Source organism: Cyrtonyx montezumae, unplaced genomic scaffold (genome assembly GCF_038088225.1).
Source record: "Cyrtonyx montezumae isolate F1298 unplaced genomic scaffold, pur_monq_1.0 scaffold_11, whole genome shotgun sequence".
Taxonomy (NCBI): Eukaryota; Metazoa; Chordata; class Aves; order Galliformes; family Odontophoridae; genus Cyrtonyx; species Cyrtonyx montezumae.
This window is the reverse complement of record NW_027071837.1, coordinates 10,716,141-10,735,000: the sequence shown is the minus strand read 5'-3', so window position 1 is coordinate 10,735,000 and position 18,860 is coordinate 10,716,141. Positions and strand designations below refer to the sequence as shown.

The 18,860-nt window shown below is 48.4% G+C and overlaps 2 protein-coding genes across 3 annotated transcripts; one reads left to right on the top strand and one right to left on the bottom strand.

Moving 5' to 3' along the window:
* Window positions 1-62: 62 nt before the first annotated feature.
* Window positions 63-6,250, top strand: LOC136044454 (DNA-directed RNA polymerases I and III subunit RPAC2-like). The gene is made up of 5 exons (XM_065729781.1): window positions 63-129; window positions 2,855-2,952; window positions 3,989-4,065; window positions 5,072-5,154; window positions 6,050-6,250. The coding sequence occupies exons 1-5, from the start codon at window positions 91-93 to the stop codon at window positions 6,095-6,097; spliced, it is 345 nt and encodes a 114-aa protein (XP_065585853.1). The 5' UTR covers window positions 63-90; the 3' UTR covers window positions 6,098-6,250.
* Window positions 6,251-8,903: 2,653 nt separating this feature from the next.
* Window positions 8,904-18,472, bottom strand: LOC136044327 (endothelin receptor type B-like). Of its 2 annotated transcripts, none has more exons than XM_065729588.1 (8): window positions 18,320-18,472; window positions 15,164-15,686; window positions 13,577-13,689; window positions 12,871-13,075; window positions 12,090-12,239; window positions 11,335-11,468; window positions 10,919-11,027; window positions 8,904-10,280 (listed from the first exon to the last, which is right to left on the bottom strand). In XM_065729588.1, the coding sequence occupies exons 1-8, from the start codon at window positions 18,415-18,417 to the stop codon at window positions 10,131-10,133; spliced, it is 1,482 nt and encodes a 493-aa protein (XP_065585660.1). In that variant the 5' UTR covers window positions 18,418-18,472; the 3' UTR covers window positions 8,904-10,130. The 2 variants fall into 2 exon arrangements, with proteins under 2 accessions (XP_065585660.1, XP_065585661.1); XM_065729589.1 differs by lacking the exon at window positions 18,320-18,472 and adding an exon at window positions 18,169-18,192.
* Window positions 18,473-18,860: the final 388 nt, after the last annotated feature.

The following is an 18,860-nucleotide window of genomic DNA, read 5'->3' as shown; positions in this document are numbered from 1 at the left end:
CACCGTGAGGCACTTCCGGCGCGGCGCCGCGGGGCATGCTGGGAGCTGTAGTTCCCCGCGGGGCGTGCTGGGAGCTGTAGTGCGGCGGGCATGGCGGAGAGCGGCGAGAGGAAGGCCTCGCTGGAGATGGTGAGGGCCGCAGGGTTCGGGGGCGGCAGGGAGCGGGCTCGGGGCGCGGCTCGGCCTTCATAGCGACAACGCGGTGCCCGGAGCCGGGCAGGATCCTCAGGGCCCGAGCTTCTGTGGGGCAGGAGGAGGCACGTGGGGCTCGGCGCGTCGAGCAGTCTGCTGTGTGTGATAGCGGCGGGACATGGGGGAACGGCACGGAGCTGCGTCAGGGCGGTGGGCATGGAGGGCGCCAGAGCACAGACATAGGTGATCCTGAGCAGCTCCTTCCAGCCCCGGCTGCTCTCTGCTTGTCCGGCCGCGATGCGGGCAGCCGCCGCTAGGGGGCGCTGCACCTCGCGCTAACGGGCTGCCTGGGCAGAGGGTGGCAGGGGCAGCGGCAGCCAGCGGGCTCTGCCGGTTGCGATGCTGTCTCATAAAGACCGGCACAGGGCTTTGTATTCTGACTTGAAGTATCCGTAAGGTGCGGTGAACGAAGCACAAGTGATCTGTAGGACTGTTCCAACCCACATCTTATCTGTCTGCTCCCATCCATCTCTATGCTCCTGCATCCTCTGCGGCACCAAATGCAATGTTAAATAGCCATTCACCATAAATTCCAGCCCCTCCAAGCAAGGGAGCTTCTGGATGATGCAAGATTGCAGATGGTAAGAGACTGTGGGCTGCAGAGGTGGCCAGGTCACCAGGACAGTGTCCAACCTTGCGTGGGGCAGAAGGAATCACAGAATCACCTGGAGAGAAAGGTGAAGGTTTTTCCATCTCTCTTTTCCCTTTGGAAGTTCCTAAATGTCTCAGCTGTTTTCCCACTGGCTCTACCGTGATACAAGAATAATGACAGCTCAGTAAAAATACCAGCAGTATACCACTGAGGAAGAAGATAGAGAAGAGCATACCACTGAGGAAGAAGATAGAGAAGACCACCCAAAGAGCAGGATTCTCTGCTCCTGGGCATCAGGACTTATTTTTAAAATATGTTTATTTGTTTCAAGTTGGCCCAGTCTTTGTGCAGTGGATCATGTGATGCCAGGAAACCTCTGTCAAGAGATTTGTGAGAAATCTCAGCCTCAAGGCACAGACCCAGTTCTGCAGGGACCAGGGAGGAATTGTCTTCACTGTGTTCTGTCAGGGCAAGCGTTGGTTTTCCTCCAAAGCCTCAGATTGTGCCAGAGGTGAGATTTCTGACTAGGTAGGACAGTGACAGGGTGTGAAGTGAAGCTTACGGACCTGCTGGAGTCCTGGATTGTGTCAAGGGACTCTCCACAGAACAGGAGAGAGAGCAATCAAGTTTGTGAAGTAAACAGGTTCAGCACAGTGTGTTCCTTATGGCTGTGTGAAACCCCCATGCTCAGGCTTTTATCTGCCAGATCGATGCACAGGGTACTTAACTTTGTGCTAAGGAGGCACAGACAGCTGAACTCATTGTGTTGCTGCTCTCTCCTTCACGCAGACCTAGACACCACGCAGGAGATGCATCCTGTCCTCTTCTGCTTCCTGCACATAAAAGCCCCTTCATCTCTAGAACAGACTATGATGTTGGTACAGCTCCCAAATCTATCCGTTGAAGCTCCAGGCATCCTAATTTTCAAGTCATTTTTATGCCAGTTTTATAACTCACTTGTAAAGATTTGCTCTCAGCCAGGAGAAACTTCTTTTTGTTCTTATGTGCGCACTTACACCTGAGCTAAGGTGCCTCCTAAATTAGCCTGTTCTTGTTCAAGCCTTTACTCTTAACAGAAAAGAAAAAGAAAATCCCTTTTGAGGACAATTTTAATAAATAGTAGGAGGAGCTGAGGCTAGCAGATGTTTCTTGGAAGAAGGAGGGAAGGTGCTGGGTCCAGCAAGCAGGAAAGCAGGCAGGCTGTTTTCCAGACATAACAAGTCACATGTTGCCATGCCATATCAAGAGAAGGCTTTGCTTCTCTTTATTTTAATCACCAATAATACCTACTGCTTTGAGGGTAGATTGCAAATTGCTAGGAGGCAAGAGAGACTGGATCAGGCCAACATCCTCATGTTGCTGCATCACATCTGCTCTTCTGCAACAGGTGGTGTGCAGGAACCTGCCCTGGAGTCATGCTGCACATCTGGGTGATCTCTTTTGCAGGAAGCAGCTTGCATCTCTCTTTCTAAGCTGCTGAGTCAGATCCCTGAGGCAGCTGTACTTGCAGGAGGAGGAAGGGGGACATTGTTCCATGTGGAGGTTATAAAACCACTGGAGCAGCTGAAGATTTGTCAAGAGGCAGGATGCAAAGAGATCAGTACTTATCCAGGCTGGCTCTGTACTTAGCCTTGAAAGTCTCTCTGCTGTTAGGGGTGGAGATGATCAATGCCATCTGGGTACACCAAGCTCTGTGGAACCAGGGGATCAGCAGCCCTCTACTAGCTGAGCAATTAATTAGGTGGCTTATTGGCTTCAGAGGGCATCCCAAACTGGCCTTCTCAGGAAACACTGGCTAGTTTCATACTTTTTGGGTGTCTGAGACTAAAACATCAGAATTAGGGGATTGCTGCTGGTGTTATGGGATTCAGTAACGACCCTTCTCATAGCATCCCCCAGAAGCAGGCCCTGCATAGGCAGGTGCAGGTTATTGAAAGAGAAAAAATGCAGCTTTTTCTGCCTATGGTAACTCAGAATCAACCAGATGCAATAATTTATTCTTCACTAGCATCATGGTGTTTATTACCGCAGAAAACATTATGGCATCTCTTCTTTCCCAATCTGTGGCAGGTCCAGGCAGATGGGACAGATGGAAACTGTGTCACTTTTGTGCTGCATGATGAGGACCACACGCTTGGCAACTCCCTCCGATACATGGTCATGAAAAAGTAAGTAAAGCCCCTGCAGTATCTGGTGCTGCTAAGAGCACTTGTCTTCTATTATAGCCTTCTCTTTATTCACCTGTATCTCAGTGAGTGTTAGAACAAAACACGTAATCAGAAGTCATCTCCTTAGATATATAAGTTAGGGTCTTATATCAGAGGTAACATGAATGACTCCTTACCTATGACATCTGTTCTCAAAATTTTTTCTTTTTTTTTTCCTTATTGTTATCAGGACACAGAGGGCACTTATAAGCCTTAAGGAGTCTTACAGGTCTCACCTGGAGTGCCATACCTGGCCCATTGGTCCAGGAGCCTCATTTAAGCTCATGGCTTCCAGTTGTTTCCTGTATGACAGGAGTACTATTAGTTCCTAGCTTGGCTGTGGTATTGCTTGTACTTGGCTACAGACTTTACAGACCTGGTCACGGTCCTTTCTTATCATTATAGGCCTATCTAGTGATCACTCAGTTGTGTTTAACCTGGGTTTCTTTCACTTGGCCTGTGGATTGACTTTCTGGACTTGTTTTACCCCCTCATACTTACCTGATGATCTGGACCTTTAGCTGATCTTGGCTACCGTCTCTAGGCCTACCTTGTTCTACCATCTGGGTGCCATAGGATGGGGCTGGCTGATGAGATCACTATCTTGTTGGCTGTCTTAACTTTCTTGGCTTCCAGCTTCCCATCCCTTAGTTAACAGCTAGTCCTTACTGCTCTTTTGTGGTTAATTGTGGGGGAAATTTCATGTCTGAAATGTAGAGGATGTTGTAGTTTCTCTGGCCTGCCACTGGGCAGTTGGTGGTGCTAGGAGCTTGCCAGACATCCTTCCTTTGCAAAGCTGCAGTTCAAAGGTGGAAAACATGAATGAAGTTATTCAGGCTGTTTCCCTTCAGTATATCCCTCCTGGGAACCCCTCGGTCGTTGCTGAAGCATCCTGAGCCCCAGCAGGTCTGAGATGGCCTGAAATTCTGACTTTCCTGAGATGTGCTGTGAGCAGTCTGGGATTCCACTGCTCTTTTTCTCTCTCTCCCCACCGCAGCCCCGACGTAGAGTTTTGTGGCTACTGCATCACACACCCATCTGAAAGCAAGATCAACTTCCGCATTCAGACCAGAGGTATGGATGTGCACGTTCCCTCTGTGTTGGGGGTATTTCTGTGGGATTCTCCTTTTGCTCGTGTCAAGTTTCAGCCATAGGTTGTTTAAACAAAGAAAAGCACTTTTCTCTCTCTTCTCTGCTAACCATCTGCAACTTCTGTGCCCTGTTGCTTCACTGGGGAGGGCTGCTCTGAGCTTTGTGCTGCAGCTCTTCTGTTTCCCAGCTGTAGGGCTGAGCAGCATCTGCCGGCCGAGGCCTGAGGATCCCATGGCCTTGCCTGGTCCCAGGTGTCTGAGTTGGCTGGCAGCAGGCCCTGAACTGTAGTGCTTTAGGTAGAATAGATCTGCTGTTCACTAATCTGCCCTTAAGTCAGTGTGGTGTTTGGGAACTGTGCTGATGCCCCTAACTGCAGCTAGATAATTTGTTTTTCTTTCAACTACTCAGCTGGTTTGCAGCTTTGGACTTGAGGCTATCTTGAAAAGCCTCATCCCACTGACTCAGTGTGCTGACCCAATGACTTGCCTCCTGAAGAGGACTTTGTCCCCCGATAATGGATAGCACTGACAGCTCTGAGCCTCTTGCAGTCACCCATTCCTCCCAGCACATCTGGCCCTGTGTGCTCTGCAGCTTTGTCTGCTGCCTAGAGAGATGCTGTTATTTCATTCCTATCCCATGGGGCTGATCCCTTGAGCATCAAATATGTAGAAGTCAGTTCCTGGATGCAAGTTGCTAGCTTGTGTTTGCTAACTCTTTAACTTTGTACAAATAATTGCTGCTCAGTCTGTTGGCTTTGCCACCATGGGATTAACTGCAGGGTAAGTATCTGCTGCTCCTGGGCCATAGCCTAGAGTACCACACTGAGCTCTGGGCTCGGGCTGTTGGTGATAGGCTGGCAGGAGCCTGCATGTTGCTGTGTGCCACGTAAGAGCTTCTCCTCGCTGCAGGGACAGCCATGCTGGCTTGCAGAGGTGAGGGAACGGTCCCCAGCTGCCTCCCATTTCATTAATGCATCTCTTTTCTGAAGGGTCTCTTCCTGCTGTTGAGCCATTCCGCAAAGGGCTGAACGACCTGATGGGTGTTTGCCAACACGTACTCGATACCTTTGAGGTGAGACTGTTGCCTGAAGAGCTCAGGGGCCTTTTTGTCAAGAGGGGCTGAGAACTTTTGACACGGAAAGCCTGACAGCTTTCAGATATTCTTTGTTTGACATTGTTTTGACTGTGGTATTCCAAGTCCTAAAGCACCGATTCAGCCATTGGGGTTGGGAAGAGGAGAGGATAGGTCAGTCTTTGCAAAACTCTGTGGGTCCTCCAGTGTAAGGTACCTCTTGGGATTCAACAGAACTTCTTGTTGTCCCATGAGTGTTTCTGCCTGTATTTTTGCTATTGATGGAGCATTGTGGAGCAGAAATTCCTGCAGGTAGTAGAGGAAGGAGTTCTCAAATTTCCGTTTTTTAACTGAAATGGGAACACTTCTGAACTTCTTGCTTCCATGTGAGAAGAGCCAGAACACTCACTAAAGGTTTTGCCTGAGCTGTAGGTTTCTTGCTGTGTCCTGTAGCCAGTCTGCAGACTGCCCAGCTCTGAGTGCTGTCTCTAGGGTGTACATTTTAGCAAGAGTGGCTGAAAGCTGGATCTGGGGTTGGAGAGCAGACTCAGGGTACTGGAGACTGAGCTGCTGAGTACGTCCTGCCATAGCATACTTGGTTGGCTTCTCTCAGCATTTTCTTAAAGCATTGTCCAGGATGAGGCCAGAGTTTGCACAAATTCTTTAGGGCTTACCCCTGAAGCTGGACACAGCACCATGGCCTGACTTCCTTTGAGTTGTGGTGACTAAAGGCTCAGTTTCTTCTGGAAGTGCTCTCTGTCAGAGCATCTTGAGGTCCCTCAGGTATTCCAGGAATTGGACAGGGAAGTCACAGCACAAACTGGTGTGGTGATACTGGTGTGTGAATCATTCAGATATATTGCTGTTAACATTTGTCCTTTGCTCTTGCTTGCAGAAAAGCATGAGGAAATACAGGGCCCAGAGGGAGGAAGAGATGCAGTAACATTTGGGAATGGTGGTCCTTGTGGATGTGTATACTGTTCATGTGTTGAATCCCACGTGTCAAGAGTTTTTTATTTGCTTGTTTGTTTTTAGTAACTACTTTAGTGCAGGTGTGTATTTTCTCTAATAATAAAGTATATGAAGTTTGATGCTGCAGAGGTGTTGCTGTGTTCAGCTCATACAGGTACTCTCCACATGTTGCTGTTTTCTGCCCAGGATGTTTAGATCACTTATGGTGGTGAAGGTAGTCTGCTGCAGAGAGCTGGTTTGCTCCAGCTTGCAAGGGGAGCAGAGGGGTTCAGTGCAGTGTAAAATCAGGCTTTAAGAAGGGCAGTACCCTCTCCTGATCTAAATCCTTTTACTGGCCCCAGGGCCAAATGCCTCTTGAACAGTGACAGTCGTGGTGCATCAGCCACCTTGCTAGTAGGTCTGTTTCAGTATTTCTTTACCCTGAGGGTGGTCAAATTTTCCTAGTATCCTGCCTGAAGCTCCCAACACATCTTTCTGCTGTTTCCTTGCATTCTGTCATTGATTACCAGGTAGGAGAGACTTGTGCCTCACTTCTCATTTCTCACATACGGTGAGCAGTGAGGTTCCTCTTGACCTCCTGACTGGACTGCCCAAGTGTCCTCAGTCTCTCCTCTCAGGACATGCCTTCCAGCCCTTTTTCCAGCTTTGATGCTCTCTGGATGCATTCAAGTAATATAATTAGCCTTTATTTATTTTTTTTTTTAACAGATTGCCCTCAAATGAGCAGAGAATCATTTTATGTTGATGGTTAAAAAAAGCCAAACAAACAAAACTTGCCTCATTTCAACCCCCCCTGAAGAATGTGAACAGGCACAAGCACAGACCACTCCTTGTGAGCAGGTCTAGAGAGTACAGTGCTGAAACCCCTTCTTTGTTGGATCTGCTGGCAGCAAGCCAAGGGAAAGCCTTTCATTGAGTGTAATGTGGCATGAAGTAACAGGAGTTCTTTCTGCTCTGTGCTGGGTGCAGGAGTCTGAACCTTCCCAGTTTGCTCTGCCCAGGGGGACCACCTCTGTCTCTTCAGTGGAGGTCTGCAGTTACCAAAAGAACCTGCTGGCACTCAATTAAGTATTTAGCAGACTTTGCAGACCCCCTGCTGCTTAATAAGAAACACCCAGAGACTTTCCTTTCAAACACCAACATGTTTTATTAACATGCAGAGGAATAAGAGGATGTAAAATGTCAGGTTTTCTCAATAAAATTGTTCTTTCAAATACAAATTGACAGACTTGGTTTCTGGCAGACTAGCAGTGGGTTTGTGTTCACAGGCATTAGGTCCTGAAGCTTTCTGAACCCTGCATTTCATAATACGGCTCAGTTTGCTGCAATGGATTCATCTTGCCCATGCCAATGGGATCCTGCATCTCTACAGGTGGCTGCAGTGGCTTTGATATTGGCTGATAGTGTCTGGCCTGGCTGAAGGGAAAAGGGGCAAATAAACAAGAACCTGACTGGTACATCTGGGCTCTATCCTGTGACTGCTCAGCCCCAGAGGTATGGAGAGTAACTCTTTAAAAAGGTTTTGAAAGGTGGGAAAGCTGTTTTTGCATTTGCAATTCCATGAGCAGCTAAAACCTGGCTTTATGTGTACTCATTTTCTGGTGTTCGTTGCTTTCTCTTTGAGCTGAAAGGTCTTGGTTGTAGCCTGACGGGGACCTTGGAGAGCTGGGAAAGTGCCAAGTGAGTGCCTCCACAAGGCAGGAGTTTTAAAAGGATACTGTTTGCAGCTGATAGCTCTCTCCTCTCCCTCCCCTCTCACACAGTCAAATTTTATGAGGTTGGTTTTAATAGGAGACACCTGGGAGGAAAACACAAGGGGAAAGAAGGCAAAGGAGGCTAAAGTCAGTGTTAAGCAGCTGTGCAGCAAGTGATAGCAACGTCCAGAGCTGGGATGAATTCATGGCAGTCTGTTTGTTGCAATATTAATCATATGCAGATCTGAGACTGGTTTTGAACCATTTAAGGTGAAAATGTTGATCTGAGCGTAGCTGCTAATGCAGGAATGATTAAATCTGCTGTGGAGCATGAAGAGGGATGTTAGCTATTTGGGGTCCAGAAGGTTAATCAAGGTAAAAAGATTCCTGTGTGCCTGTAATTGCTGTCTGTCTCGTGAGTATGAACAGGTCCTGGCTGTCCTTAGGAGAGAACCGTGGACCTTGAACATTTGGGGCACTGCTCCTTATGCTATTACCAAAGGCCACTGCTGAGGAGTCATTCAGATGCTTCAGTCTTCACTGAGTTGAATGGGAACTGTGTGTTTAAATTTGCTAGTCCCCATGCAGTGTGCAGGTAAGAAAGCAATCATTGCTCAGCTGGTGGTAGGCAGCACCTGGCTGTTCTTATTGCTGGTTTGGATAGAGCTAGAGAAAACCAGGCTGCCATAACTGGGGCTGTCCTGAATGGAAAAGAACCTTTGAATGCTTGTTTCAACGTGGTAAAGGTTGACTCTTTACAGAAATAAGTAGAATTCAGATTATTGTTTTTCTCGTGAGCACAATTCTTTAAAAAATCCTTCTTTTAACATGGAGCATTTCACTGCTACAGATTTTCTCCACTGACTTTGCCAACAAAACACAGCCAGCTCAGAGGCAAAGCACAGCATCGGCACTGTGAAACGGATACAGACAAATCCACTCTAGTGGGTAGGTAAGATGATGGAAAACTTGCTGGTCTAGATATCTCTCAGTCCTTCTGTTTAGATTTGTCTTTCAAAAATATGATTTGTTTGTAAACTATTTGTCTTTAGCTTAGCTTTCACTGAAGTCCAGTGTCACCTGGAAGGTGTTTAGCTTTATTTACAAGACTTTTCTCCCTTTTTCTTTCCTCCATTTTTTTTTTTCCATGACAAGGTGAAAAGTGGGAAAGAGGAGAAGTAAAAGAGGGAAGTAAAACACAACAATAGGAAAATTATCAAAAACCTGGTAAATAAAACATCCTCATATAGATTTTCTTGAGGTTTTGGCAAGGGGTGCAAGCATGATTTTTAGGAAGTCATGCTGGAGAAGACATCCGGGGACTAATCACTTTAAAAAGTAAATTTGTGAAGGCTCTTTGCTGTATTCTGGTTAGCTTCAGCAGCAACTTCAGTTGAGGTCAGGCCTTCCCCTTTTTATTTTCCACCTTAGCTTGACCCTGAGGATCAGAATCTGCATTCCCCCTTACAAGTAGCCTGAACCTTGGTGTCACGGAGCTGTGGCCAAGAAGTGCTGGGGTTCCAGGAACCGGGGAGGGGGAATTTGGAGCAGGTGGTTTGGCTGGATGCTGCCTCTGGCTTCTGCTGGGGGTACCTGATCTCCTAAGCTGTGCTGTTTCATGCATTCAGTTACCTTCTTGTGCCATACATGGGCAGGGTGAATACCATCCCTGAGTGGAGAGCCTGGAGCAAATTTCCTGGGAACAGGTAAAGAGGAGAGATCTTTTATGGCTCCCCGGGTCAGGTTGATTGCATTGTGAAGCTGGGTTGCTGCCCTTCCCTCCATACCATGGCTGGGGGAGATTGGTCATTGGTGGTCTACAAGACCTACATGGTACCTGGGTATTAAGGTGCTCTGCCCAGGGACAAACTGCTCCAGCAGAGGGAGGTCATAAGGGATGATCTTTGTTTTTTTCAGCTGGAAATTGTTGCTTGGGTTCCTTGCCCTCTCCTCCCTGTCCCACATCCATCTCCAAATGACCACATCTCAGCTTTCCTTTTCTCACCCATCTCCTCACCCCATGTTTCTACCCAAGACAAATGACAATAAGTCACTTGGCTATCCTGAAAAGAACAGAAATATCTGACAAGGAGCTGGATCCCCTTCTTCCTCTTGCAGAGGTGACTTTGACTGGAGGATGGACAAGCAGAACCCTGAGGCTGTGTCCCAGAGGTCAGTGAAATGCTACAGCTCTTACCCAGGTGAATTACAACGTGAAGGCAAAAACAATTCAAGCCCAGCCAGGAAATAGCTGTGCAAGAGAATTTGAGGTGCCCTATGATCTTGTCACAGTGCCTTCTCCTTTCTGCTTTAGGAAGAGCTGTACTTGTTGCTCAAGCGGGAGCTGCTCCGGTCCAGTCCAAGCTCCTGCCCATTGGCTTTCCACTTCCCCACAGAGCACTTCTCATCTGTCGGTGTGATGCTCAGAGCAGGTCTCTGGCACCAGCAGCACAGACAGGACTGTGAGGAGACAAAGAGGATCAAGACGCAGATGTTATGTGTGTGGGATATGAAGGAAACATCGTTGGTAGGTCAACCTACTCAGTGCCAGGTTGTGTGCCCCTACAGATTTGGTGTGGGAATAGGTTTGTCAGGATAGGGCTGGTGTGGCTTGGAAATGAAGCTAGCAAAGCCTCAGCTATTTTTTGCAGTTGTTTTCTTGTCACCGAGGGACAGAAAATAGTGGTAATTCTTAGCTGAGCTCCCTTGCCATAGCAGCTGGGAGGTGATTTTCATCTCATCCCCATCCTTGCAGGGCTTCCCTCCTTCTTAGATTTCTCTCTGAGCAGTTTGGGCTCAAAGTTTGTAGCATCCCCACTTCCTAATTTAAAGGTGTGCAGAGTTGCTTCTGATTCAGAGCCACGGGGACTTCTCTGGTTTTGTCACAGGTCTTGCACTGGCAAAAGCCTCCCTGTAGCAAGGCAGGGAGCTCTATTGTGCTCTATTGTGCTGAATCTGGGAAGACAGGCTCATAGCTTGGGAGGAGGGTTTCAATGAGCAAGTATGGGCATCCTGTGGGTTGCTGGCAGGCCCCGCATGTACCTGATATCTGCTTTCCCCTCATCAGAAGTCTGTGGCAATGGGAGCACCATCCCTACCTGAAAGCAGTTCTTGAATTTTCTGCTGACAAAGTAGAGAGCCACAGGATTGATACAGGAGTTGAGGGAGGCCATGTTGATCCCGAAGTAATCCATGACAAGGAGGAAACTGTGGCAAGAGGGGAGAGAAGGGGCAAGTAGCTTGCTTAGTGAACAGCTGAAGGAGTTTCAAAATTCCCAAATGTTTCTCTGCCCTGGAGACATCTTTAACTCATACTCAGTACAGAGAAAACCAATTTGTCTCTCTCCATGGGCCCCCACTTCCTTTCTCTCTGCCTTTGTACAGAGCAATGCCATATAGAAAAGAGTTGAAAGGTGTTTAGAAGGCAGCTCCCTCAGCCTGCTCTGAGTCCAGTGAGCCTCTGCACGTGCTCACTGGAGCTTGTGGCACACTGCCCTCCTGCTGGTCCTCTTACCTGAGCAGCTCACATCTGTTGGGGTCGGTCTGATCGTAGATGGTCTTTTTGAGGATGCGGCTGAGGTGGAGTGGCAGCCAGCAGAGTGCAAAGATCACCACGAGACAGAAGACGGTCTTGGCGACCTCCCGACGCTGCAAGGAGAGGGTGGGCAGGGGAGAGGGAATACTCTGGTTAAGTATTCGGGGTGAAGCATCCTCTCTGCATGCTGAGCAATGGCCCTTCGTGTCCTTTCTATAACTCGAGGATGGCTGGGCATCTGTTTGAGTCCAAAGCTCAGCCTACCGGTCCCAGTTTCTACATCATGAGGATGACGTGAGATCCAGGCTGCAGAAAGCAGTAAGGTAGCCATAATGCACTGTGGACCAGAGTAGAGTCTCCTCCCCACCTTACTATCATTTCTGATTACTTTTCTGAAGTGGCCTCCTTTGCCCTTCCTGCTAAGTTATTGGAGCAACCAGCAGGTCAACAAGGTATGGGAGAGAGCAAAGACAGATATAAATGACCATAGGACTGGAAAAGCAAGCTGGTCCATGGTCACAGTGCAAGTGGTTTGAGTTATCTCTGAGGTGGGAGATTGTAGAGCTGAGAGCCCTTATCCCTATTTAAACCGGGTATCTGCATCCACTTGTCAAGAAGCCACTGACTGCTGTGAAGCTACATCCTTTATAGGAACTTGTGTAGATTCTCCCACTCTACATCATTACCCTTTGTTTGGGGAAATCTGGGGGTTTCTGCCCTCCTGATTTTCTTACCCGTTTCATGTGGTCATTCAAAGCGATTCGCATGCCATTTCTCTTGCTCAACATTTCACATGACATGAGGGTGTAGAAGATGCCAGTGCATACCAAGGGGAGGCAGAAGTAGAAGCCGAAAAGCCACCAGTCCTTCACATCACGATAGAACTGTATGCAAAACAGAGAGGAACTGAAAATGGGGAAGAAGGAAGGTAGCTGGTGCATTGGTCCCTGACACCAGTGCAGTCACTTATCAGACCACTCTGACAATTCTGATGTGTGAAAGTGTACATGGGATCATCTTCCCCCCAGGCCTTAACCCAAAGAAGGGAAGTCTGGTTTACACTTGGCTGCCAATCTAGCACTTTTGCACAAGAAATTGTTGCAAGGTGCTTATTTAGGCAGACTTGGGGTGAGAGGGCAAGTTGTGATGCTTTTTTTGTCTTCATCCTCTTGTTCACCCTTAGCTGGCCCTGTTCATTCTGATTGTAGAGATGCTTCTTGGCCTATTTTGACAGCATAGCATCTTCTTGAAGCTTCCCAAGATTGGTAATGACTTTCTGATGTGGGCAATGAGGATGGAACGTAGCTAAATGATCTTGTGCCAGTTGTCAGGTCTCACATGCAAAGCAACTTTATGTTGGTATTTCCTGCGTAGTCTGTGCTTTGTCTCATCTCTCCCCGTGTTCTCCCTGTTGGCTGAAAGTCATATATATCTAACCCTCTAAGCAAGGAGAGAGAAAGCCCTGTTTGCCTGTGTCTTCCTCACACTGCAGCTGGGGTGGGACAGGGTACATACCATCATGAAGCTGGATTTCTGTTCGGAGGCAAGCATGCACACCCACAGGTCTCGGTCCCAGTAGTTGATCTCTACCATGTCAAAAGCTATGGCTTCAGGGACTGCAAGCACAATGGCCACTGCCCATATCAGTGTCACCTCCACTGCTTTCCACATGGGGATTCCTATGCCCTGGATCCGACTCCAGGAGGCCACTGCTCGATACCTGCCCAGTTCATGGAAATAGAACAAGAATAGAGAGGAGTGAGAAAAGCTACTCAGAAAGAAGCAAGGAAGGCGAGGTATTAGAATTGCACAAAGTCCCCTTCCCTCCCTCCTTCTCTCACCATTACTTTGCCTTTCTCCTTCAGTGGAATGGAAGTGATCAGCAGGGCCTCAAGGGATAGATAGGAAGGAAGTTGACCTTAGCCATTATGTCTACCCTCTGGTGGCAGAGGTGCCATCCTTCCCCACCAACCTAACAGTTATGCCTGCATGTTATGCTCCTCATGTCAACCTTTTCCATCAGGACTTCTTTGCCACAGAGAACAGTTGGTTCTTGTTGGATTTCAGCTCCTCATAACAGATAACAGCTCTCTCTCCCCTTCTTTGAATTTGACCTGGAAACAAGTCGCTGTACAGTCTTGTAATTGCTGGCAACAGAGGAATATGCCGTGGTTGAATACAGGCCAGGCTGGGCAGGGCACCTGCAGAAGTTGTTTCTCACCTGTCGATGCTGAGGGCACAAAGGCTGAGGACCGTGATGCCCACTGAAGCTTTCTGGATGAAGGGGACCAGCTTGCACACCTGCACACCGAAGGGCCAGTCCTTTGCCAAGAGCTGGGGAAGAACCTCAGGGTTAACAGACTGCTTCGGAAAGGCATGCCTGGCTTCCCGTAATAATGGGTGGTTACCCACAAGGTGCATGAAGCCCACAAAGAACAGCTGAAAGCACTCTGAGGTTACCTCCACTGGGATGGCATGGTGTGTGCTCTCTGGTGGTTTGGGTTGTACTGGGAACCACTCATTTCCCTAAGGGCTTGTTGTGAGATGAGTTTACACATACATGGAGAGAGGGCTCATACCCTAAGTCCTGAATCCTAAATCAGGATCCTGAAAGCCATAATGGGCTTTGGGATGCTTTCAGAGGGGAAGTGGATATCATTCTCTAAGATGTCCTTGCTGGATTTTGGCTGTCTTCTTTTAGATAGTTTTCAAAACCATGCAGACTTATGTGCTCCTGTACTTTGCTCTTCTACCAAATTTAGATTCCTTAGTGCAAATTCTCCTCAAAACTCTTCTCACCTCTGGAATTAGATTTGATCTGGTGTTCCCTTTAAAGCCAGTACCTACTTGTGGCCCTAAGCTCAACTGAGGCAGTCTCAATGGGGCAATATGAGACAGGAGAAAGGGAGCTCTGAGAGATGGCCAAGCGTGTCTTGAAGTTAAGAGCTTGTAATAGCATGGGCTGTCCTGTGGTTGAAGCCTTTGGTATAAGCCTTGAAACTGTGCACAGCCCTCACTGCTGTCAGTACTTAACTGACCCAGACATAGAGCTGGGTATTCAGTATGTGACAGGCTCATCTGCCAGCTTTCTTCAGTGAGTTTGTTCCTACAGTCTCCATCTGGTCCCACGTACCCTTTTTATGATATGTAGGACCTTAGGACACACGGACTTGTGCAATATGACAGAACCAGGCAAACAGATACCAAAGAGGAGGGCTGTCAGAGCTACATACCCACAGCCCTGTTGTATGAGTGCACCTGAGCTCCAAGTCATTCACCCCACTGCAACCCTTTTGGACCCTCTGTATAAAGCTCTGACTCCAGACCACCAAAACCTGTCCCGCATGGTGGGCAAGGAGGAGCTGCACATCTCACACAGCACAACTCCTTCTCTTGAACGGGGTCTTAGGACTCCATCTAACATCTGCTAAACCCTCTCTACCCTGTTTATAATACAGCCCTGTTTGTTGTTCCTGGATGAATCTTCATGTTTAGCTGGATGTTTGCAAGAGGTTGATTTGAAAATATCAGGAGACTGCAAGTGGCTCTTTTCCTTGCAATTTTAGGTAAGATTTAAAAGATCTGGATGTGTAGCTGCAAACACCTCTGCTTTCCCGGGAACCTACTGCAAACTTTGTGCCTGTTTATTTTTCCCCTTTTTCTTTGGAGAACATGATCACCCTCTTCTAATCCTTGCCAAAAATGGAGACTATGATAGAGTGCAGAAGGTAGACAGAAGATAGCAGGTCACAAAGGCAGGTGGTAGCAGATGCCATTCCTGCTCTGATACACGTTACACAGAGCCTACCTTGTAGACATTGATGGGCAGAGCAATGAGGATGTAGAGAAGGTCTCCAAGAGCCAAGCTAGCAATGAGAACATTTGGCCCATTCCTCATGCACTTGTTCTTGTAAATGATCCTCAGGAGTGTGGAGTTCCCGATGATCCCTACTATGAAGATGGTGCAGGACACGATGGTGTTGATGTACTTGAAGATGTGCCTGATGTCTGCGGGCCTCACGCAGACGGGCAGCAGCGGTGGCTCCGACCCGCTGCTCTTGGGAAGACTTTCTGAGTAGTTGGGTGCCTTGGCATCCTGGAACAGGCTAGGCTGCACCAGGCTGTAAGCCTGCTCCTGGCTGAGCACCTCCAAGGGGTTGGAGCTCACCTGGAAAGCCTCTGGGGTCTGGCCATGTACCCCAGAGAACAAGCAAGTCAGGAGGATGGCCAGGGTGGTGGGAGCTGGGATTCTCACCACTGAGGATCGAAGGGCAAAGCTGGCTGCAGAGTGCAGTGCTTTTGGGATGTCTCTGCTTGGATCTAGATCTGATCTGCAGATGGAGAAAGGGACAACGGGGAGAAGTGGGTTAGCAGAGGAGGGGGCCTAATAGAGCTTAAGAAGATGGCAGAGAGGTATTTTGTCTGCAGTCAGTGGAGCAAAACTAGTTTTGGGGCACCTGCTCCACTGACACCTGCCCTGCAGGATGATTCTACAAACCCCGCATCATCCATAGGTACAAAGCATCTTTCTCTTCTGCTTTTGTGCCATGGGAGAAGTGGAGCAGCATGAACATCAGCAGATCCTATATGCCATCTTTCATTGCCGGGAGTCAGAACTCAGCACAGTATCCTGAGAACTGTGCTGGGAAAATACCATGAGGGTTTTTCCAGAAATGCTCTATTGATACCTGACATCTTATTCCAATTTATGTGCAAGCAGAACAACCCCTCCTTCCCCATCCTTAATCGCTGTTAATTGAACCACTTCCTTTCCAAATCCACCGTGCTGCTCCACTCAATACCTGGGGACATAAATCTCCCTGTGCTGTTTGCAGTGTTGGCTGCTGAGTACAGTAAAAGGTCTCTCAAGCTGACCAAGGCTGCAGCACTGCTAATAAATATCTCTGGAGTGGGTTCTGTTTTGCAGATCTCAGCCAGTACTCCCAGACAGGGCTGGCTGAGCAGCAAATCCCATGCAGCTTAAGGGACAGCTGAGGATGCTGCAGCACTGTACTGGTATGAATTTGGGGTAGGGGCTTCAGTGCTCTGTAAACAATGGGTCCATGCTGTTCTTCTCTGGGAAGCCAACTCCAAGCCCCACCAGGTACAGCCACAACTTCTCCACGTACAGCTGCCTTGTATATCAGCTCTGCAGGAACACCTGTGCCTTCCTGCTCGTTTGGAAGTCTCCAAGCATGATCAGTGAGAAGCTGGATGCTTTCCCAACAAACCAGCCTAACCTGACCGACCCTTTTCTCAGTTTCATCCTGCTGATTCTGCCAGGAAATCTAAACCAAGCTCAGTTCTCTTTGACCCTTCAGCCGGGCTCTTAGTGAACTAAACTGCAAACAGGCAGTGTTAGTAGGAAACCTGACATTTATTCTCAGTTACATGTCAAACAGAGGCAATAAAATAACCGCAGACCTTCAGTCACAGTTCAGACCTCATGAACTCAGGAGCCGAGCTTTCAGTTCTGTTAAAACAACTAGTTTTTAAAGATGTTTTCTTTCTAGTTTGACCCTTATGTTGTGATGGCACCTCAGATATAGTTTCAGCACAATCGAGTTAAAGATCCCATCCCTTTTCTTTCCAGCTCACTGTCAGCATGCTTCTATCTGCTGAAATATTCATGCCTGGTGCATAGCAATTCTGCGTGCTCACCATGCCTTTTATCTCTGCAGGCTCAAGCAGCTTTGCAAATATATCTTGCAGATAAGCCACATCAGTATGAGCCAAAATGGCCACCGTGAAGTTATCTGCCCACATCTGGCTGTGAAAAAAACAAAGCCTCTCCATATGGTGGTTGGGAATTGACCCATGTCTGTCCTGAGAGCACCCAACTTGCATGGGTATCCCAGCACTGAGGGATACCTGCAGGTGTATCCTGCTACTCGTAAGCACAAAGTAATATGCACACGAGGGAATCCCTCAGTCCACACAGTCTTGCACGGGCAGAGCTAATTCCCCAGGAAGGCATAGTGGATGCCAGCTTATCACCTAGTGACCACTGTAAAATGCTGTGGGAAGAGCCTTGGTGGTAGCTCTGAGGATCCTGGCACCTCTGCTGGTCCGGGACATCCCTTAAGAACTGACTGTCCTACGTGAGACCTTGTGATGAGAGAAGATTCTCCAGCATCTCCTTCCTTTTGCTATTTACCTAAGTACCTGCTTAGGTACCAGAGCATCCCTGGAAGGCTGTGTGCTGGGCAGCATCAGGCTGCTCCTCTTTGCTCTCCCTGGTGAAGGACTCAGAGCCTGGTGCTATTGTGCCCCCAGGGGTTTGGCAGAGGAGCTCATGTGAGTAAGAATCACAGGACACATCTCACTGGATCCTGCCCATTGCTTCCACACTACTAAAAAGAATTGCTTCTCCCCCATCTTACCTTAATATCCAATAATTTAATAAAAAGGGAGCACTGTTTTCTCCTATTCAACAGCCCATTGACTACTTGCCCTCTGTGTTCCCTCATCTCGGAGTGCTTGCACCATAACTTGTTTTCCCTTGTGGAGGGAACCAAGGCATGGAAGGCTAAGATGCTTTTTGATCACCCAGTGGGTGGAAGCCAAAGCCAGCATCACTTCTCCAAATCCTCTGAGCCTTGTTCACGTCTCCAATCAGCTGGGGAGGTGCCTGATAGCCCCATCCCATCTGCCTAGCCGAAGGTGCAAATAAACATATTTTGCAGCAAAAATGCCATGGGTGGGGGGAAGAGGGGAGAAAGGCAGATATGAGCACACATTCCCAGTTGCTTCCCTCTCCTGAACCCATCCCGGTCCCCAGAATGGTGGACCTTCCCCCAAAAGGTGTGCAACCTGTTAGATCTCATCAGGGATGTGATCCCTCCAACATCTCCATCAGACCGTGGGATCAAAAAACATGTAAAAACTCACCCAGACACAGGAAATCATTTTGTTTGCAAATCAGAGCATGGAACAGCAAAGCTTTTCATCAGAGTTAGGTTACCTTCCTCGAGACCACGAACTCTGGATGCTCCTGGGATCAGTTTCTCTCCCTCTCACAGCCACTTGCCTGTCCCACAGGTCCCAGGAGGATGATGACATTGTAGATTCTGGAGTTTACTTTTGTCTTCCTTCCCTCTCGTGACTTGCTGAAGTCTCTCTGAACAGAGCACTTAGTTATATAGAAAATCACTGGGCTGCCCCCGAAAGCAGCTGCTGCAACCAATAAGTGCAAGGCAGGACAGGGATGGAGGAGGAGGGCAAGGCAGGCAGGGATGAAAATCATAAACAAATCCTGCTGGGGGCGGGGGGAGAGAGCTGGGGGACAGCTGCTGACAACAGCACAGGGCTGTGCTTTGGCAAATGGACCCCAGCCAGCTTTGGAGAGAGAGTTTTGGGAGACATCAGAGCCTTTTTTTGCCCAGTGTGCACATATGGCAGAGGGGATTCCTCTGGCACCAGTAAGTCCTTACTGAAATGCTGGAGGTGGACAGACTCTGCTTTGCCCTCCCTGAACCTCTGTCTACCTGCAGCAGGCTGGGGTG